Source organism: Carlito syrichta, unplaced genomic scaffold (assembly GCF_000164805.1).
Source record: "Carlito syrichta isolate Samal-C Ts95f unplaced genomic scaffold, Tarsius_syrichta-2.0.1 Scaffold309261, whole genome shotgun sequence".
Taxonomy (NCBI): domain Eukaryota; kingdom Metazoa; phylum Chordata; class Mammalia; order Primates; family Tarsiidae; genus Carlito; species Carlito syrichta.
Genome location: NW_007253357.1, coordinates 1 through 23,103, shown reverse-complemented (window position 1 = coordinate 23,103; position 23,103 = coordinate 1). Strand labels below are relative to the sequence as shown.

The 23,103-nt window shown below is 34.9% G+C and overlaps 1 protein-coding gene across 1 annotated transcript; it reads right to left on the bottom strand.

Moving 5' to 3' along the window:
- Positions 1 to 1,211: 1,211 nt before the first annotated feature.
- LOC103269426 (serum response factor-binding protein 1-like) lies at positions 1,212 to 15,910 on the bottom strand. The gene is given in 5 exon segments (XM_008067011.1): positions 1,212 to 1,396; positions 5,833 to 5,870; positions 8,014 to 8,724; positions 9,198 to 9,277; positions 15,833 to 15,910. Coding segments are annotated over 5 exon segments (1,092 nt in total).
- Between the last annotated feature and the right edge of the window lie 7,193 nt (positions 15,911 to 23,103).

The window sequence follows — 23,103 nt, the reverse complement described above, 5'->3', positions numbered from 1 at the left end:
CAATAAATCAAAAAATTAGCCGGGCGTGGTAGCGCATGCCTGTATTCCGGCTACTCGGAAGGCTGAGGAGGAAGGATCGCAGGAGCCCAGCAGGTCGAGGCTGCGGTGGCCGGAAGCGGACACTGCACTCCAGTCTGGGCGACAGAGTGAGACTCCAACTCAAAAAAAAAAAAAAAAAGGAAATCAAAGAAATCAAAAATTGTCCTGGAAAACTATTTAAGAATAGTCAAAAATTTCTGTGCATGATCACAAGTAATTAAAACTATGATAAAATTAATATTTACTTGCATAACTTGTCTGTACATCCATAATAAAAGTTACTATTTTTAGTTTTGATAATAAGAATAATTTTTAATAAAGGTGAGAGGTGATCTGATCTATTTTAAATAAATATGATTTCTTCTTTTTCCACTATCATTTTTTAAAATTTATTTATTTATTATAAAGATGTGGAGTACAATTCAGGGTTAGGTAGGATTTATTTTTATTTTATTTTATTTTGAGTTGGAGTCTCACTCTTTTGCCCAGACTGGAGTGCAGTGGCCAATCCCGGCCACCGCAGCCTCGACTTGCTGGGTTCCGGCGATCCTTCCACCTCAGTCTTCCAAGTAGCTGAATTACAGGCATGCCCTACCACACCCGGCTGATTTTTTGATTTTATTGTAGAGATGAGGTCTCACTGCCCAGGCAGGTCTCGAACCCACGGGCTCAGGCAATCCACTCACCTCAGCCTCCCAAAGGCGCGGGATTACAGGCTGAGCCACCAAGCCCGGCTAGGTAGGATTTAAACATTGATCATGGAGGTACCCTTGTTGATGAGGTATGCCCCCCCAGCAGTTTCCCTCAACTGCCAGTCCCACCCCCCCTTCCCCTGACAGTTCTCCGCACTGCCAATATTTTCAAGACAAAAAAATAGCTGAATCAGTGAAATATACATTATGATAAACACGCATGAGAAAATCTGAGATCATTATGATACCAAAATTCGTTTATAGAGGAAACAGTATGGGGAATATTATTAAAAATCAATTTAACTACAAATTTTATTTGTAAAAAATGTAAACGTAACTTGAAATTACTTAAAAAATAAAAAAAATTTAAAAAGCATTCTGTAATTCTCTTCCCCAATAGACTCATTCAAGTTTAAATAACAGGCTAATTAAAAATAATAATAATTTTTTAATGGAAAAGTTCACAAAAAGAGGCACTAATCAATCAGCAAATGTAATCTTTTCCCCCTGCAACACAGCAATTTTAGATTGTTGTTTTTTTTGCTTTTTGCTTGCTTCCCATGAAGGACCAAGAGGTAGCTGCAATTGCTGTTTTGTATTTTCAAATCCTCTTTGTGGCTTCTTACTAAACTGATTCTTGATCTGAGGTCCACTCTGTGGAAAACCTAGAAAGAGAAAACAAAATTACTTTAAACTAGCTATATACCCAAAGAGCATACAGGAGAAATAGATTTCATCTTCTGCAAACCAGTGCTTAAAAATTAAATTTTATTTTCTTAAATGCAGTACCTTACAATTTAAAATTGAAGTCCAACAGACAATAATTTGGAATTAAAAATCTACACATGAGCAGTCAATTTTGCTACACATACTTTCTAACCCTTGCAAGTAAATGTTTATCAAGTACCTCATAGTATGTGCTGTGCTGCCTTATTAACAATGACAAAAAGAAAGAAACTTCAGTACAGCTAACGTAAAAGGTCTGAAAACCCAGCATCTTGTATTTTCAAAGGAACATCAATAGCACGGTATCTGTGTATGAAGAAGATGTAGACAAAAAATTCGTGCTAAGACACCGAGTCTGACAATGCTGATGGGATTGATTTATGTTTTAAGGGGCTATAAGTTGGTTCCACTCTCTTCTGTTATTGAACCAAAAGTTGTTGTTGCAAGGTAATTTAATGTCTACTAAAAAAGTATAAAACAAAGTTATTTTTTAGTTATGTTATCCTCCAGATATGAGGGTGACAAACTGTATTCCAGTTCCTACAGGATCTTATATTATGAGGCACTTTTTATGATTTTGAACATATACTGTTCAAGTATTGTTTGAGCAAGATATACTAGCATGAAAAGACATGAGTCGATGCATATTTTGGATGTTTATAAAACTTAACTGATGGAATCAGAAAGAAAAAAATAACAGATTTGTTAATCAGTGCTTGGGGTGTAAAATTTCTCCATTGTAAGTTAGATATAATTGTCAAAAGTCTTTTGAAGACCTCTTTAAAACGCACATGCCATAATGTTTTACATCAAGTATACAGTTTGGGATAACATTTCTAAAACACCATGTAGACAGAAATAAAAATATCCTACATCTTGTACAAATAACATATACTCTAGGAATCTGTTAGATTATTCAAAGAGTAACTCTTATGGTGAAAAGATTAAATAAAACTGTCTCAAGAAAAATAAGATTTAAATAAACAATATTTCTAAATGAATGTATTATTTTATATGTTATATAATTATATGTGTAATTATATGTGTAAATAAACTGATATTTTAAATATAAAAACTAAGCAAAAGAAAAAACACAAAAACCTTTTTACTTGGCTCTTCTCATTGAGAGAAAGGTGGAAGTGCCTTGTATTTATAGTTACCTGATGCTTGCAAATATATTGTAAATGAGGTGTGTTTGCTATGTTTTTTGTCAAACCCTGTATTATTTTCCTTCTAGGTATAAAACCAGAATATATTTTCCATTCTTACTGCAGTTAGGTGAGGCCAATGAAATGTGAGTAAAAGGCCTGGACCATAAACATCTCATATTTGATCTTCTAGCACCGATGAATGAAAATAATTCAAAGGATATACAGGAGGCAGAGACACAATGATGGAATGGGGCAATGAGCAGAGAGATTGATGGATGAGCAATAAATCACTGAGATTTGGTAAATACTTGTTACAGTAGGTGGTCTACTAAGAATAATACTGAAATTGGTACTCTGAAGTATGGTACAGTCATTTTAAGAACACAAAAATTTGTCACTGGCTCAGTTGTTTGGTGGTAGATGGTAAGGAAATGAATACCTAGGACTGAGGGGTGAGCAACCAAAGTGCTACAGAAAAAAACAAACAACCCTATTATAAAATGGGCAAAAGATATGAACAGACACTTCTCAAAGGAAGACATCCGAGCAGCCAACAGGACACATGAAGAAATGTTCAACCTCACTAATCATCAGGGAGATGAAATCAAAACCACACTGAGATACCACCTAACTCCAGTCAGAATGGCAATTATCAATAACTCAAAAAATAACAGCTGCTGAAAAGGGTGTGGCAAAAAGGGAACTCTTCTACATTGTTGGTGGGAGTACAAACTAGTGCAACCTCTGTGGAAAGCAGTGTGGTGATTCTTAAAAGTTCTAAATATCAACCTCCCATATGACCCTGCAATCCCCCTACTGGGAATATACCCTGAAGAACACAAATCACTCTATCAAAAAGATACCTGCACACGTATGTTTATCACAGCATTGTTCACAATAGCAAGAACCTGGAAGCAATCATGCTGTCCATAAAAAGAGGACTGGATTTTTTAAAATGCGGTATATATACACGATGGAATACTATGCAGCCATAAAAAAGAACAAAACCATGAATTTTGCAGCAACCTGGATGGAACTAGAATCTATAATACTGAGTAATCTCTCAAAGAAACAAAGATCTGAGTATCACATGTTCTCAGTCATATAGTGGACCTTGAACATCCAATGTAATACTATAAGAAAATGACTGACAGTGGTGGGAAACTATGGGGGGGGTGCGATTAACAGTACTACATAACTGTATGGGGACGGGGAGACACCTCTTATCAACAAGGGTTCCTGAACGAAGCATATTTGTATACCTAACCCTTAACTGTACCCCATAATATCAAATATAAAATAATCAAAAATTGATTATTTTATAATCAATAAAAATATTGACTATATAAAAAATAAATAAATAAAATAAAAGATGATATATATTTCAAAAAAAAAAAAGAAAGAAATAGGTAAAACTGTTGCCAGTGATAACTTGGGAAGCAGGCCACATACCTTTGGAGTTTGCAGTACAAGGGTAAATGGTTGGAAAGAATAAACTAGTATAGTGTTGACTGTCCTTGACAATGTACCAGGGGAGAAAAAAAAAAGGAACTGACAGAAGAAAGAGTCTAGATATTAGAGAACCTAAGGTTTAGAAAAACTTTTGCCTCCCAAGCAGTAAGATGTAACACTGAGAATGGTTTTAAGAAATACAGGCCCACAGAGACTTAGTCCTGAGCAGAGATAAGAATAAGGCATGACCTTCTCATCCAAACCTGGTCAGTCTTAATGCAGCAGACATTGAATGACAGTGGGGATATGAAAAAAACAAAACAAAAAACAATCAAACATAAATAAGGCAAAGTTTGAGAACCAGGAAAGAAATTTCAGTGTGGTCACTAGGCCATGAACAGACTAACAGAAACAAAAAGGTCAAAAATCCACTAAGTTTTTGAGGAAGAATATAGTGAAAGAAATCAAAAGTCTAGGCTAGAAAAAAACCTCTGATATTAGACTTCAACAAACTCCAGGACCTTATTTTGTACCAGTGACTTGGAAGGTATATTAAATACTCACTTCAGATATGGCCAAGAAACAAAGACCCTCCCAAGAAGGCAGCCGGGGACCCCAAAAGCCATTAAGGAAATTCTTCTCAGAGCCTTCAGAATCTTTGCTTAGCAGAATTTCAGGTAGGGGACCTATTGTGTGCCTTCCATTTTTCCCTGAACTGACCGAGAGTTTTAAATGTGGTTACCTTGGTATATGTTGGTACACCATGATATGTATTTCCTTTTAGTACAAACGTCACCTGACTTTGAGGAGTCCCATTCATGACATCTGATAGAAAACACCGTATCATCACCCAGTGATTCCAGTCTCTGAGCTAGATGTAGTGACTAGATGCAACTTTGGGGTGGTTTTCTTGAGAATGAGGTAAGTATGCTGCTCTATATGTAGGAAGAAACATGAAATTGGCATCTGGTGATAGAAAGGATGGTCAGTGGCAGAAAAAGTGAATGTGCTCAAGAAATTCCACTTCCTATTTTCTTCTAGACATACAGCTAGATGGCATTTCCCAGCTTCTTTGTGGTAAGGGTCATGTGACTGAATACTGGACATGTGAGCAGAACTGATTTCTGCCACTTTCAGGAGAGGCTCATGAAAACCTCCTGCAAAATTCTCCATGTACTCCTTTTTCCTCTATTGGCAAATGGAGAGTATTTAGAATCTGGAGGAGGAAGGGACCAAAAGATGGAAGAAGCCTGGTCCTTGAATGACTGTGGAACAGAGACTTTCCGCTGATTTTCGATAGACTGTGATGTGAATAAGAAAAATAAGCTTTAATTATGTTAAGCCAGAGAAAGTCTGGTACTGTGTGAGAATTCAACTCTCACAAGCAGAGTAAACTTTGATTTCTTATAAATTAATCTGAAAGTACTCTAATTTCATTCTCAACTCAGAGAGTAAAAAACTTGTGACTGAATGTTTAATGGCATGGCATTAAGTGATTAAAGTATAATTGTCTACTTAAAAAAGTATTGATTTAATTCAACATAAGTTAAATAGATATATTTTTTACTAATAAACTTTGTCTAAATCTTTCCCATTGGCAGGACATAGGAAAACAATAAAAACTAATATTGATAATTGCAAGATGCTCTGTTTCCATTTCTGTGGGCACATAATTCATTCAGGCAATATCAAATAACCATAATTTTTCATCCTTCTACTTTGGTAAAACACAGTTTAATTGCAAATGAGGGTTAAGTAGCCTTAATACATACCAAGGGTTTTGCTCTTTGGAGCCTGTTCTTTGTAATCTCTAAAAGAAGAAAAACAGTATTATGATTTTTTTTTTGTTTTTTTGAGTTGGAGTCTCACTCTGCCACCCAGACTGGAGTGCAGTGGCCGCTTCCGGCCACCACAGCCTCGACCTGCTGGGCTCCAGCGATCTTTCCGCCCCAGCCTTCCAAGTAGCCAGAATTACAGGCATGCGCTACCATGCCTGGCTGATTTTTTGATTTATTGTAGAAATGAGGTCTCGCTGCCCAGGCGGGTCTCGAACCTGCGGGCTCAGGCAATCCACTCACCTCAGCCTCCCAAAGGCATGGGATTACAGGCTGAGCCACTGAGCCCGGCTATGATTTTTAAAAGATAAATAAATCCTCTGATCTTAAGAAGATAACATATTAAAATTGATGATAAAACTCATTCAAGGCATATCATACTCTTTCATCCCACCAGCAATCAATAAAATTAGGAAAACTATAGGTTTTAGCTGCATCAAGAGTTGTTAGACTCCAATATCACTATAGACACATAAGATTCTTTTTCTCTCATCAGCCTTACAGAGACTTGCAACTGAAAAATATCCTTGCTTGCAACAGAAAAATATCCTATCTTGGTTATCTTGCCTCTACTCTTGGTGACTATCTAGATAGAGAATTCCTAAAGTTTTCCCATAGAAGAATAAGTCTTGTACAACAAAAATTAAGATCTATATTTAATGGGAAAGGGAAGGGATAGTAGTGTGTTATTTTCAAATGCAGAGGAAAAATATAGCTTTTTGAGGTAGATTTGGAAGCTATAAGTAAATATTTTAATTATTTTTAAGGCTCCAAAGATGTTTTTATGTCTTTTTTATACTCTTACATGTTTGGAAAATTTCTACACCCCATTTTTCTATTCCATTAAATAATATTCCTGCTTTACAAAAATTTACAAAAACTGTTTAGTGAAGAAAACAGCTGTTACTGAAGAAATTAACTAACCATAATCTTCGTTCTAAACTGTGAAGATAACCTCTATCAGATTAGAATTATAAACGAAGTTAAACTTAATGATTTGTAACAGAACAGCTATAAAAAGTGGTGGTTACTAGCAGGGATGGAGACAGCAACATCACCAAATATAAGGTATTCTGGAAAAACCCAGTTTTAAGGTAAGCAGCCTTATACCAGGGGAGACCCCACAAAAAACAGAATCATCTTTTGGAGGGCAGGCCCCTTGTAGTAAAGGCTTTCTCCACTAGGTGTTTTAGAAACCCATCAGCATCAGCGTATCAGCTAGCATTGTTGTGAGAGGCTGTGTTTGGCTTCCGTGAATTTTTTGTGGAGATCTTCCAACGCATTTGCCCACTCTGTGATGGGTGACTTATGAGCGCTCCTGCTCACACCATGCTGAGTGCTCAGCAGTTTTTGACTAGAAATGGCGTGACCCCCGTGCCCACCCTTCCTATTCAACAGCTCTTGCCCCAACGACTTTTTTTTGTTGTTGTTTCCATGATGAAAAAAGTCCTCAAAGGGAAATGTTCTGTTGAAGTGGAAGAGGCAAAACAAAAAACAGCAGAAAAACTATAAGGCATCAAAACTGACATGTTCAAAAACTGTTTGAGCAGTGGAAAAATTGTCTCAATAGGCGTAGTGCATCAAATGGAGAGCACTTTGAAGGTGGCTGAAGTTTAAACATGTAAGAATAGATACACAATTTTTAATAAATAAATTCCAGGTTTTTTTGGATCTCCCCTCATATACTGAAATGGGAGTAGACAGTAAAATGACTGAAGTTTACAAGAATGGTCCTGTGCTATCAAAACAGAAATCAAAAAAACCCATATACTTTTCAGAAAATTTTGTTTATAAAGAGAGATATATAAAATGTTTTCAAACATGGGTCATCAAAAACTAACTCAAAACTTGAAAAACTGAAGGAATAAAACTTAAATTAGATAGGCACATTATTTGGCTACAACGTCTGATTTCCTGATGAAGCTAGACTAATGTGGCAACGCCATATGTATATTTGTATATATTATCCCACTATCAACTTGGAGGGACCAAGTCTAAAAACAGGATGAGCCATACAAACTAGAATTACAGTCTCTTCCCTCATTGTAAGAACATGTAGATATTTCTTATCTTTAAAATATAGCTAATAATTATTTCATAACAGAAAAATAACCTTACCGTCTAGAGCCTTCAGATCCAGATAAAGTGTGAAACAACAGTGACTCTAACTTCCTGGCATCTGTACTTTCCTTATTTTTGTCACTTCTTATATCCCAATGAATTTCATGTGTATCTTCTTTGGGTAACACTTTTTGGAGAGGTTTTTGTTCCTTAACAGGAGAATGACAACTACTATTCTTCTCTCGTGTCTGTCTGACTTTCCCAATGAAGAAGTCATCACCACTATCACTTTCCTCGGACATGGAAGACTGTTTGTAAAACCTTTCTTCTGTGCTATCATCAAAATACTCCTCTTCATGTAATCCTTCTTCGCCATCACTGCTACTACTGGGCGAGCTATCAGACCTTTTCTTTCTTTTGGTTTGACTTACTGTTTTCAGTTTTGAGCCAGCAGAATTCTTCTTGGGTTCAGTGGAAACCACAGGATCATTTTTTGAAGGTTTCAATGGAGAATTTGAAATGTCCACTGCTTTGCGTCCATGTTCCATCTTGCCCATTTTTTTCTTTGAATTATTTATTGGTTTCTTTGCAGATATTTTGGATTCCTTCATTTTTTGCTCACTTCTAATAGTTCCTTCATGACGTAACTTACTTTTATTATCACCTGAACACAACGTATCCTTAGAATGATTTTCTTCTAAGGCATTTTTTAGTGACTCGACTTCAGCAACATTTTATCTTGCATCTTTAAAGACTTGCATAACAGCTGCAGGAAACATAGTGTATGATTTGTTTTAACATTGAAGCATGAAACAATATTGTTTTAGTAGAGTATTTTCAAAATTATTTGAAAACATTTAAGAAGACAATTGGAATTTATATTAGAGCAATAACCTGTGACAAAAGCATTTAACCTTATAAATATATTTCATAATACATACATATATAAATAAAAATATTTGGTTAAACCAAAAGTAATGAGTCATGTACATATGTAGAAAACCAATTGCATTCAAGTTTATCATGCATATATTATATGCAAAAATATATTTATATAATACATATTATATATTAATATATTAGAATTTAGGAAAAAACAGATTTAGTTTTTCTTCAGATATCAGACACTTTCTAGAAATTTACATTCATAATATAAAAAATCCTGAAGAGTGAAAAGGACCATAAAAATTTTTAAAAAATGAATAGCCATTATCCAAAAATCATGCTTTAAGTATATGGCTTTTAGCATGTCTATCTTTTTCTTTAGAATAGCGTGTATTGCTAGCCTGGCAATTGCTCTTTCAGTTGCAGTAGAATTTGACTGCAAATTGAAGGAAATATATGTATGTGAATAAAATAAAGAAAAATAACTTGGCACTATTGGAAGTGAAGAAAGTAAATCCACTATAGCCTTTTAAAATTAGAGTTAGGGGCCAGGTTTGGTGGGTGGCTCAGCCTGTAATCCCAGAGCTTTGGGAGGCCAAGGCGAGTGGATTGTCTGAGCCCCAGGATGTGAGCCACCTGGGCAACTTGGCGGGGCCTTGTCTCTACAATAAATCAAAAACTAGCCAGGCAAGGTAGCGCGCCTGTAGTTCCAGCTACTTGGAAGGCTGAGGCGGAAATATCGCCGGAGCCCAGCAGGTCGAGACTGTGGTGGCTGGGAGCGTGCCACTGCACTCCAGTCTGGGTGATGGAGTGAAACACCAACTCAAAAAAAAAAAAAATAGAGTTAGGGACCAGAATTTGATAATATTCTCAATTAATAAATATTCTTTGGATACTTAATGTTTCCAGAATTGTGACAAGTATCATGTATAATATGTTCATATATTTTAAAGTAACACAGCTTTTGCTTTCAAAGTGGTTGTCAACTAATTAAGAAAACTAAATTAATATAAAAGAATCAGATGGCATATTTATTTGCCAAGTTGAGTGATACAAACAATTTATGACTACTGTAATATTTGAAGCAATATTTAATGGAAAACCTAGAAATTATTTAATGCTATGTATTTATATTTGAATGTATACTTTCACTGCTGTATTTTTAGGATCTAACACAGTGCCTAGATTACAGTCAACACTTTAGAAATATTTGATAACTGAATGAGAACAGATTATATGTATTTACTATATTTATAAATTTGGAAACTTCAAACCTCATAATACAGGCTAATTGCTTTAAATGTTATACATAGGCTGAAAAGTTATGAATTTCTACCTCTGGCTCCAACTTGAGCTCTGGACTACTATATTCAACCATTTAACTTGACATCTATTTGATATATCAAAACATAATTCTTTGATTTTCCTCTCAAATCTGCTTTACCTGTAGCTTTTCCATATTATTTATGTAATTTCCATTGTTCTGGTTGCTCAGGCCTAAAACTCTAAGGATTCTTCCACAATATTTCTTTTCCCCTCATATCTCACAATAAATTTCTCAGTAAATCCTGTGGTTCCAAATACAAAATATATCTTGAACCAGTCACTTCTCACCATTTCTACTCTTACTACCTTTGACCAAATCACCAACACCTCTCACTGGACCAACGTAAGCTCATATCTGTTCACTCTTCATTGCGTATTGCTCTCTCAACAGTCTATTTTCTATATAGCAGCCACAGTGATATTTAAAAATGCAATCAGATCATACTATTTCCAAATCTGTTCTTTAAGCTTTATTGTCTTCTGATGCTCAGGCCATTCCAATGCAATCTGTTCTCTACCTGGACTACTCCTCCCAAATATATACACGACTGACCATCTCTCACTATGTTCAGGTCTCTGATCAAATGTCATCTCAGCTAGCAGGACACCTTTCATCACTCTGTATTTACTTCTCATCTCTTAACACTGCATGCCAGTGCAGATATGTTCGTATCTATGTCAGAGACTTTGCTTACCCCACTGCTGGAGATTCAGTGCCTAGAATAGTGACTAGTAAAGGTAAGCACTCAAAAATGCATTTAATAAAGCAAGTGAATGAATTTCACTCGTGTGTGCAAGTAGAGCAACCAGCTTCAAATGTTTCTATTCTAAATGTATCCTTCATGGCTACTAGACAAATATAAGACGCTTCCCTCTTTCACCCAGTAATACAAATGTATGGTTACCTAAATAAAAGTAACATAATGACAGTTTGTCATCTATTCTTTTTGGGGGACTTATTTTAGTAACATCACTCAAATGATAACTTATTTAATTTTACCTGATGCAAGTCCTATGCCAGGACCACCTCCTATATATCTATGTACTAGGTTGAATAGTGTCCCTCCAAAATTCATGTCTGCCTGAGGACTCAAAATGTGAATTTATTTGGAAACAAAGTCTTTGCAGATGAAATTATGATAAAATAATGCTGGATTAGGGTGAGTCCTAAATCCAGTATGACGGGTGCTCATTTAAGGAAAAGGACATTTAGATATGGGGGCACAGAAAGACAGAGAACAAAGATCATGGAAAGGCTGAGACAGAGATTGTAGTTGCTATAGTCCACAACCCAGGATCTCGGCCTGTTTTTTCTTTTCACTTTATCAAATTGAATGATCAAGATATTACACACTACTGTAATTGGTTAAAGTAACTCTTTCTTGAAAACTGTAATTGGTTAAACTAACTCATTCTTGAAAACTGCTCGTTTTTAAACAAAATTTTGTCAATAAACCTAAATTAATTCTGGTATTTGTATGATTAAAACAACTTAATAAGATAGCTATAATATCTAAGCACAGAATTGCAAATTATGTTAGGTATGTAAAATAATAAATGAAATGGTAGCACAGCATCCTTTTTATAATGGAAAACATGTGAAATAAAGCTTTTGAAGGCACTTCTGTGTTTGTTGCTTTTCATCTTGAGTTTCTTTATCCGTTCAGGCATTTGCAGTATAGCTTCAAAAGAGGTCATTGCTTGGAAGAAATGAAGATTTTTGGTTTTACCCTTTTTAGCCCCCTAGGAATACTAATATGAAATGCATTGGTAAAAATGGCACTGCTCAGAGAGACCATAAATATCTGAACAGAGCATATGTTTTCATAATATTAAATTATGCTACTTATTTTCAGAATGATAGGAATGCACAGCTCTACATAATAGTACATGTGGTTGTTTTTCCTCTTCATGAAAAACTTCTTTTGAAATCAGAGATAAAAGAAATAGAAGTCAAAGTGAACCCTGGCTATTATGGGAGGATTTTTATGCCTACAAGATGAAACCAGGAAATTCAATTAGAAAAATAGTGAGAAAATATTGTGCCAGGAAGGGAAGAGGAGGGAGGAGGGGAGAGAAACGTTTGTAAATTTAGAATCTCAGGGAAAGAGACTTGTTTAAAGTACTTTAATGAATCCATAATTAGTCTATATGTATTTTAATACTTATTACCAAAAGTGCAATTTGTAGGATACTTTGTAAATAAATATAATTAGACTGAGCTAAAATAACTTAATATACTGATTTTTGTGTTTGCTGTAGATTTGGGAATATCATTTGCTCTCCTCACTCCATCTTCTCTGAAGAGTTTTGAGAATAAAGAAGTAGATTAGTCTTCAAATTAAAAACTGTTAATCAACACCATGGATATTAGGAAAACATGCCCTGAAAAAGAATTACGTCTTCCAACTGACAGGATCTGATATAATCTGTCTGAACTGACATTTTACAGAGGAAATGTGTCAATCTGAAGTCGTAGAGAAAAGTTGGTTAAGTATATCTAGAAAAAAACAGAGTCACAAAGACAAACACTGTTAACATTCATGATAGCAATGTCCAGGGAAAACACTTGGCCCACAAACTTAAATAGTTTTTTGTTGAGTAGGTTTACAAATTTATTTATACTGAGAGAAATAAAATATAGCTTCTTTAAACAAAATTAACTGGTGGAATTTTCCTCATGAAACTCTATATTGCTGAATAATATGCATAGGGGGGTGACAACCAAAGATTTAACTCCACATTGGTTGTAATTCAGAGTAATGTAATAATGAAAGTACTTTTAGAAAAATTCTTAGTCCTAAAGTTCTACCCTTTCCCCCATTCCTTTTCTAGTTGGTCATGTTGGGGTATTTATAATATGTGCCCTTTTGGTGATGAAGGGCAGAAAGGATTTTATGTTTTTATGGCATCTTCTGGGATCTTTCTGATCTCTGCCAGGTGTAACTAGTCTGGATTACTACTTGACTGATGACAGCTAGACCTAACTCTGTGTCAAGTCACTTCTCAGGTATTTCCCAGCTGAGGCACAGTCACCTCCATAACCCAATCTGCTATTAATAGTTTCTTAGATTTTGCCTTGGGATTTCCCTCTGTTTTGCTATAGGAAACTCCCTAGGGCACATCCATAGACTCTAACTCACTATCTTCACATGACACATGGGAACCTCTGGGTTTCTGTACACCATGCCACAGGGGAACCAAAGGAGGCCTGGTCTTTGTCAAAGATAGCCCTTTCTAGGTTTGCTTAGGGATAGTCTATAAGACAATTGACTTCTAGAACTCTAAATTTTTATCAAACTTTTTAACATAGTGCCCGTTTTGGGGATTTTGGCAGTGAAGAAGTATATGTCATATGCCTGAGTATCAGGACTGAAACCTTATCACCACCTTCTGCTTGCTATTTGGTCAACATCTATCTCTCTAAAATAAAGCTCCTTTATGAAGACCATTAAGCCTGCAATCTCATTTCAAAATAGCAGATAAAGGAATTTATGACATTTTTTTTCCTCTAACAAAGGTGAACTTCCAAGCCTATTGTCATATTGCTGAGAAAAGTGGATTATCTTTTTTTCCCCCTCTTTATTTTCTTGCTGTGACAAGCTGTTAATCCTCTCTCTGTCCCCCATTTAGGTAGCAGAGACCTTAGACAGACTAGCGGGGATGTCTATGGACAGAAATGTAAAGGTGAAAACCACATTTAAATAATTTGAATAGTATTACCCTCCTTAGAACAATTGAGAACATCCCAATTGAGATAATTTCAGTAAGCTATTAGAGGGTCAGGAGTGTTTGGTGATATTTGTCATAAGTTTCAGAAACAGGCAAGGAAGAGGAGGAATATCTGTTGCATATTTTTACCCTTGATATAGTTTATAAATAATTTCACCACAAATTTGATTTCTTCTGAAATCTCAAGAGGTTTGATATGCCTGTTCTGAGAAATATTTTCTAAAGCTGAAAGTGTTCTTAAGCACTCAATTAGGTTGTATCTTCACAGTATGTCTAACTCTGTCTATGGGGAAGCTGGGGTGATAGGAGGGCATTTTTTATGTCATATTTTTTTCTTTTTTTAACCATTAACTCTCTTATATTATTTGAGTTTATCAAAGCAATTTTGGAAACATCTTTCAGCATCGAATTCAGTGTTTATATCACTGTGTTTCTGTATTTCCCTGAATCAATTTTTATTCTTTTTCTCTTCCGTATGGTACTCTATTTTCTATCTCCTTCAAAGGTAATCAAGTTGCAATGGACAACAGATAAATTATTCGGATGATGAAACCTGTCAAATTCTCAGTGTGGTTTTTATATAGTTCACATTTTGAGAGTAAAGTGTAGGTCCTCAGCCCTCAGTTAAGTGTTGGCTTCAATTCTGACTTTGGCAGCCCCAAAGCTTTGTTTTTATGGATTCCAAAAGTGAGAAGGGAATAGAAATGCAATTCTAGGCCTTGGCATATTGTCCTTATGTTTTATAGATCTCAAAAATCATGCAACCAGATTTAAGGATGACCTCTCCAAAGTCACCTCATGTTGTGCTCCTGCTTTCTCACTTCCTTCAGCCTCGTTGGCCTCATTTGCATTCTCTGAGGCTTTTGCAACTCCGTCTCCTCTGCCAGGAACATGGCTACCTGGGTTTTGGTATGATTTGTTCAGTCAAAATGTTTTCTCTTCAGACAGGTCTTCCTGAGATTCTCTAACCTATCTGTATAGCTGTGTCCCTGTGGCAGATGGGGTTGTGCTGATGAAGTACCACAGACTGCACAGCTCAAACAACAGAAATGCATTTTCCACAGTTGTAGAGCCTGGAAGTCATGGTATTGTCAGAGTTGGTTTCTTCTGAGGCCTGCAGATGATCGTCTTCTCCCTATGTCTTTACATGGTCTTCTTTCTTTGTGTGTCTGTGTCTTAATTTCCTTGTCTTATAAGGACACCAGTAGCATAGGTTTAAAGGACACTTTAAGGACTTCATTTTAACTTAAGTATCTCTTAAAGACCTAATCTATAAATAATCATATTCCAAGGAGGGGGTTGGATTTCAACACAGGAATTTTGGAAAGATGTAATTTAGCCCATAATATTTCTCTGTATTAATATGATTTATTTGTTTATGTACTTCCTTTTATTTTTCTTCTACACTGGAAATGAAGCACCATGAAGTCAGGGTTTTAATTATGTTTTTCCACATTCTCACATTACCACCTAGACTAGTGCCTGCCTCAGAGTACAGGCCAATGATCTGTATTTTTAAACTAAGTTATTTAATTAAATAGAAATATGATATATAACTTCCCCCAAATTCTAAAGATTTGTTTATTACTAGCTAAAATTCTTCTGCTGTATCCTTCATTTTGCAAATATAAAATATAAAATTATGAAAATTATGTACAGTTTAGAAATTTTTTGTTCCAAACTCACGATCGATCTGAGATAAGAGGATAATGCTTGAGTAATACGTCCCTGTCTCCTTTTTTGGAATGTTTTCTGTGTAATTTAACACTAGTACAGATTTCTAGAGTCAGTCAGATTTTCTTGCCACACCAGTAAGGCATAAAAGTTGATTCTCACTTATTTTAACAGGACATTTTCACTCCTGAAGTGTCTTTCCTATTAAATGACTTTGCAGTTATTCCTTTAGGCTAAAACACTATTAACATTACTTTACCATATTTAAGTTTTCCCTGAATGAATTTAAAATTCTCTCATTACATTCACTGGCTATATTTCTGATGTACAGCACCATACTACCTAAATGATTTGTTGTTGTTGTTAATTGCATGTTCTGATAATGGATTTTATTGGAGACCCCTGCTTCTTGAACACAGGATAAGAAATCCAGTTGGGCTCGGTGGCTCAGCCTGTAATCCAAGCATTTTGGGAGACCAAGGCGAGTGGATTGCCTGAGCCCGCGAGTTCAAGACCAGCCCGGGAAGCTTGGTGAGACCTCATCTCTACAATAAAATCAAAAAATTAGCTGTGCGTAGTAGTGTGCACCTGTAGTTTTTACTACTTGGAAGGCTGAGGGGGAAGGATCACCAGAGCCCAGCACGTCGACTCTGGAGTGACTGTGAGTGTGCCACCACACTCCAGCCTGAGTGATGGAGTGAGACTCCAACTCAAAATACAAACAAACAGAAAAAGAAATCCCAACACATTTTTATATCCTAGGATTCTTTACTTGGGGATATATATATATGGAAATTTATTGTAAGTTGTTTTCTAGGTCTCCCCAGAGGCCAAGCTAAAACTTTGTGACCTAAGAACACACAGTTAGCATAAACTATCAGGCATAGCCCAAGGTCCCAGATAATGAAGACATTCTTTCCAGGCAGAATATTCCAAGGGCTTATGAGTACTTCCTAGGAGCTGATCAAGGGCCAAGCTTTTCTTCGAAACCTGTAGGATTTAAATATCTCAAACCTCCTGAATCAACCCTCTTCCTGAAAAGGGCCAAATAGCAAATATTTTTGGCTTTACAGGATACATGGTCTCAATCACAGTTACTCAATAGTGTCATTATAGTGAAAAACATCCACAGACAATACATAAATGAATAAGTATGATTGAGTTCCAACAGAATTTTATTCACAAAAACAGGTGGAGGACCATATTTGGCCTACAAACTGTAGGCTGCCAAATCTTGGTCTAGGGTATGCAACATAAAATTAGATGCTGGAAAATGAAGTATTGGATTCCATTGCTTGGATAGTTTTGCTTTATCTTCATTTCTTTGCATGGAGACTAAAGATAAAATGTAACAAAGAATTGTTTCTAATTTAATAAATTTGAAGCCATATGCCTGTTACATAAATTCTAAATGATATTAACTGTTGCACAAATAAATTTTTGTGTTTCTTTTTAGAAAATAGAAAATTAATCTGAAATGAGGGTAAAAAGGGAATTATAGCAGGATGAAAAGTCAGATTATTCACAATAAAAGAGGATAGTGGAATTTTTAATTAATTTGGTAATATTGCTAAATATGTAATATGGCCTGCTTAATTCTTTGTAATAGTTTTCTTTCATGAGTTAATCAAGGTTTCAGACCAAGCATAACATATAAAAATTTGAAAATAAAAAGTTTTTCCCATTACTTGATTGAAGTTTTCAGATCATAAACCATACAAGAAACCATAGAAGAACACATCACCTTGGTTTTATTTTCTAGATGGAACTAAGAAAGAGCAATCTGAAACTACTTAATTGTTTCTTCAGTACAGAAGATGCCAATTCTGCAGATGAGAATCTGTGTCTAATAGAAACAGATTGATATAAGGAAATTAAAGCTCCGGGAAGATGACCAGGATTGGAATCCCAGCTTCTACTTTCAGTAGTGCCGAAACTTTGAGAATATTTCTTTTCTCTCTCAGCCTCAGTTTTTCCATCTGTAAACACATTATATTATTCTCATAAGTTTGTGAAAGAGGTTTTTTAAATCCGGTGTTACTATGGAAAGTACTTGGTTCATAGTAAAAGCTCAGTTGTTATTCTTATAACTAGATTCACTGAGTAACTTAATGTGTAGTAGGAATGGTGCTAAAATACCTTATATACATTTTTTCATTTAATTCTAACAACCCAATCATTGGCAGGCTCTATTGTTATTTTCATTTTACAGATGATAAAACAAGCTCCGCCAATTAGGAACTGAGCCAAGTAAAACAATCTATTTGTATAAGAGCTGTTAGTTGAGCATTTAGTTCTCTCTGCCTGACTCTGGAGTTCACGCTCTTAACCAGAGAAAATCGACAGCCTAGAGTAGTGTTATGACTTTAGAGAGTTATGTTATTTTTTTGCCCTATACAGTCTTTTAAAACGTACTAAATTTCACATAAAATTTAAATTTCTGGATTCTCTAGAACACTCTGAAGATTCTTGTGTGGCAGCAATCACCTAGGGCTGCATAGTAGTAGATATTCCCACTTAGGTGAGATAAGTGCTTTTCAGTTTATTTCCACTTCTCTTTATTGCTTGTGCTGACACTCTTAATTATTCCCTTATCTGCAAAAGAATTTTAGGAGCTATGCTCAATTAATGCCTCTCAGTTTCTTTCTCAGAGAAGTTAAATGATTATCTTAGAATAATAAGTTACAAACTCATAAGATATCAAATATACCCCACAAAGATGTGCAATTAAATATCAATAAAAATAAAATAAATCTTCCTAATATTAGAAAGGCAGGAGAAAAAATAATACACCAGTTATCAAAATATAGGAAAAGTAAAGGAAGGAATATATATTTACATAAATTTGATCCCTGGGGTGCTAACTCTCCTTTTGAACCACAAAGATGATGACTACAGATTTCAGTGCAGCAAATAGCTGGAAGGAAACTTTTACTTGTCCATCCTATCTAAGTAAGTTTTCCAGATATTTTCTGTCAGTGAATCTTAGGTGTTTTCTTCTTGCCATTTAGCACATTTGCAATAATGCATGGCTTTTAAAAAATGTTATTGACTTTCTCTTATTAAGATAAAACCTTTGTGGTGGCAGGGATATTATCTGTTTTGTCTGATAAAAAATAAATAGTATAAATAAACTGGTTTTTTGTTGTTGTTTTTTGAGTTGAAGTCTCACTCTGTCACCCACACTGGAGTACAGTGACTTGCTCCCGGCCACTGCAGCCTTGACCGCTGGACTCAGGCGATCCTTCCGCCTCAGCCTTCCAAGTAGCCAGAACTATAGGCGCACGCTACCACGCCCGGCTAATATTTGATTTATTGTAGAGGTGAGGTTTCGTCAACTTCCGGGGAGAGTCTCCAACACATGAGCTCAGGCAATCCACTCGCCTCAGCCTCCCAAAGTGCTTGGATTACAGACTGAGCGACCGAACCCACCTATAAACTGTTATTTTATGTATGACAAGTGCTAAAACAAGTGGAAGCTTATTGAAAATATTATTTTAGGAAATAAACTGACTATACATGATCCTGTTAGATGTCTCATATTGGCAGAATTCCTATTGGACATAAAATATCTCACTGTGAAGAAAATATAGCCGATGGCAGGGTGAGACGACATGTCTTTTGCCTTCCACAAGGATTTTTCCCTCGTTTCAGGATTCAGAGGTATGAACCACTTGTTGTGCCTGTGGCCAATTGCATGAATTTTGTGAGATATTTTCATACAGGAGAGACTGAGGTAGTACAGAAGTTTATAACATTTTTTTCTAGTCTTTTTATCTCCTTAAATCTATAATCATTCAGTTCTCCTCATGGGCCTCTGATCTCAGAACTGCTATTCATTTTATTATTTATTATTATTATAATTTATTCTTAATAATAGGTGTTACAATAACTTTTTCAGGTATCTGTTTCTCCATTCTGGTCATTTATTCAATGATATTAAACACCTCTGATGTACTTAACATGATACTAGGCAATAGGAATGTCTGTGGGAATAAGGTCTGCTCAGTTCTTCCAGGAGCTTGCAGATTGTAGGAGAAAAAGATAAAAAACAAAGTGCAAAAGGTTATGTAGATAGGGCAGGTATGGAATGGTTACTTATACGTGTAGATTTACTGAGGAAACAAGAAAGTTTTTATAGATTCATACAAGAAGTGGCCAAATCAAGCTCTTTTTTTCTGTTCCTCTTTAACCCTGGGCTTGGCTCTTCTCTCTTTCTTTATTATTCAATTTTCCTTTCCTTTTTTTCACTTGATTAAAATGACTTTTGGGTGTACAAAGCATTGCTAGAATCTAATGAACATCATTCTTGTTTAAAAACATTCTAAATAAAAACAGAAGATAAACGCATATCTGTTTTCACCATTTCACTTAAATAAAAAGGATAATTCCTTTGACCTTTAAAGATAACAGGATTTCCATAAAGTTTCTTTGATCTCGGGGATTTCTTATTCCTATATTATTAACTCCCGCAATAAAAGTTTATTGTTTTTTTTTCCCCTAGTCACTGCAACTTGCTTTGTTTTAACATCTATTGCAACAACACACAGGACATGAAGCAGTAATAGGTGGACAAAGACAGACTCTTTTTGTTGCTTTCTTCTTTTTTTTAATCTATAAATGCATTTTATTGTACACTAGAAAAACAAGTATATTTCTAAACATGTGACTTTATGAGTAGAAGTGTGTACAGCCTGATTAATGTGGATTATTAAGTAAGCAATGGAAAAACAGATGGTAAGGGAATAACAACAGAAGTAGTATATGAAAATGAAAAAATTGTGATGGAGGATCTTAGATGAGTAAAATTGTAAAATTCCTGGACTAGATGCTTTTTATGGTCACTTTGAACTTCACTATTAAATGCTTTTCTTAAATCTCTTTTTTTATCAGAAGACTGAAACCTCACAGAGCCTGACGTATACATATCATGTGTCACAAAAACCTCGCCTAGAAATCTTCCAAGGAAGTTCAAAACTTTACCTGAGCTACACATAAATCCCGAGGAATAATGAACACAGCCCTAAGGACATGCATTTATTCCTATGGGATGGGTGAGCGCCGTAGGTGACTGAAAGTGAACTGCAATGGCTGCGGATAATGATTCCTTAAAGTGATACTGAGGATCCTAGGGTTTGAAACTAACTCTTACCACAAAACTAAACTTTTCAGTACAGATTATACTACAGGAAATACAAAATCACCTTTCTATTCATCCTGTTAAAAATGGTTTACAAATATGAAGAGATTTTCAAAGAATAAATAACAAAAAGACATAAGAAAAGCATAGAATTGTATAACAAGTCAATTAACAAAAATCTTACGTGTGTAGATTTTTCGATATTTATATGTCATTTTTTTCAAGTTGCAATTTGTTGTGATATATTTCCTTATTCTGAGTAAATGTTTACCTTTGTATTTCGGTTTTTTGGCGTGGAGAGTTCTTAAGATTAACATATCATTCATGCTGAAAATCTAACTGTGATATTATGTTTTCAAGGTGAATAATTCAATTAATTTCCTTAGAAGAAAGAACAAGGGATAGACTTTCTTCTTTCTTTGCTTTTTAACCCAATATCATTTTTAAAAATTTATGCAGGGTCTTAATAAAAAATTTAAATCATCGTTAATTATATTGGTTAAATTTTATTTTGGTAATATATAGAATATAAAATGTATATTAAAAAATTCTATTTTGGAAAAATAGTTTCCACTTTAATTATTTTTAGTGTACATGTTGGTGACATTTATTTCATTCACAATATTTGCAACCATCTGTCATCAAGTCTAGCCTCAGACTTTTTCATCATCTTAAACAGAATTTCTATAATCATTAAATAACATTCTCTAATGACACCCTTATCCTTGCCCTGATAACCTCCAGTTAAGAATTTATCTATTCTAGATATTTCATATAAGTGGATTCATACAATAAATGAGCTTTTGTGTCTCGTCTGTTTTACTTAGCATAATGTATTCAAGGTTTATCTGTGTTGTACCACGTATTAGATGTAATTTCCTTTTAAGACTAAATACTATTCCATTGTGAGCATATGTCACACTTTGATTATTTGTTCATCTGTGGATGGATACTGAGGTTGTTTCCACCTTTCAACTCTTGTGTAAATGCTAGCATAAATAATGACATACAAATGTCTTCTTCAGTGCCTATTTTCAATTCTTTGTGTTATATACCTGAAAGTGGATTTGCTGGGTCACATGGCATATCTTTCCAAGAATTTGCTAAATTATTCCTTAGCAGCTGCAGCAGTTTACATTCCTACTAGCAATATATGCACGTTCAAATTTCCCCAACCATTTTTTGATTGTAACTATCTTAGTAGGTATGAAATATCTTACTGTAGTTTGGATTTGCAGTTCTCCTGTGACTAACAATGTTAAGCATTATTTTCATGTAGCTACTGGCCATTTTTGTATCTTCTTTGAAGAAATATCTATTTAAGTTATTGACCATTTTTTTACTGGGTTATCTTTTTGTCTGTGAGTTTTTGAATTTTGTAAAAACATCTTTAGGTATTAAACGCTTTTTGGATATATGATTTGCAAATATGGTCTTCCATTCTGTAGGTTGTCTTTTTAATTTAGTTACAGATGTTTTTCATTTTGATGTAGTCCAGTTTATTCGTTTTTTCCTTTATTGATCATGCTTTTAGTGTCATATCTAAGAATCTATTGCCAAATTCAAAGTTATGAAGATTAATACTTATTAACACTTATTTTAAGAATTTTTAGCTTTAGTTTTTACATATATTTAGGTCATTGATTCATCTTGAGTACATGTTTTTATTTGGTAGAGGTAAACTTCCAATAGGATAATTTTTTATTTGGAAACCCAGTTTTCCCAGAACCATTACTTAAAGATATTTTTAGTTCTCCATCCAGGGGACTTGGCACTCTTGTCAACAATCAACTGGTCATACGCATATGAATTTATTTATAGATTCTCACTTTTATTCCATTGATACAGAGAGATATCTATGTCAATCTTTGCTTAATTTTTTTCTTATAGAAGCTTTTTTCTAAATTATAGAAGTGAATATTCCTCACAAACTGAAGCTCTCAAGTAGAATTATCTAAGGAGTTATGAAAATTATTGTCTTCTTATTTTTGCCTTATGTTTCAGTTTCTATCTCTTTAAAAGACTTGTGTTATTTATTTTTTATTATTTTCACGCATCTGTATTTTCTATATTTGTACAAATAATTGACAATACGGGGCCTTACCCTTTACAGGGTACTTGTCCTTAAGTTAGAAGTTATATGCTGTCCCAGTTTTCCTGCACTGTACTCAATAGTTCTCAAAATGTGATGTTTAAAGACCAACTGGACAAAGGAAAGAATTGAAAGCAGAGATCTGTCTTCATGGCAAGGAGAGAGACGCTCTTGACAGAGTTAACTGAGAGACTGTATGAAGCAAGAAGTACTATGTAGTTGCACTAGATCTCTCTTATTTAGAGAAGAGTAGAATTTCATTTGAAAAGTAATAAAAATGTGGTAATAGTCTGGGTGC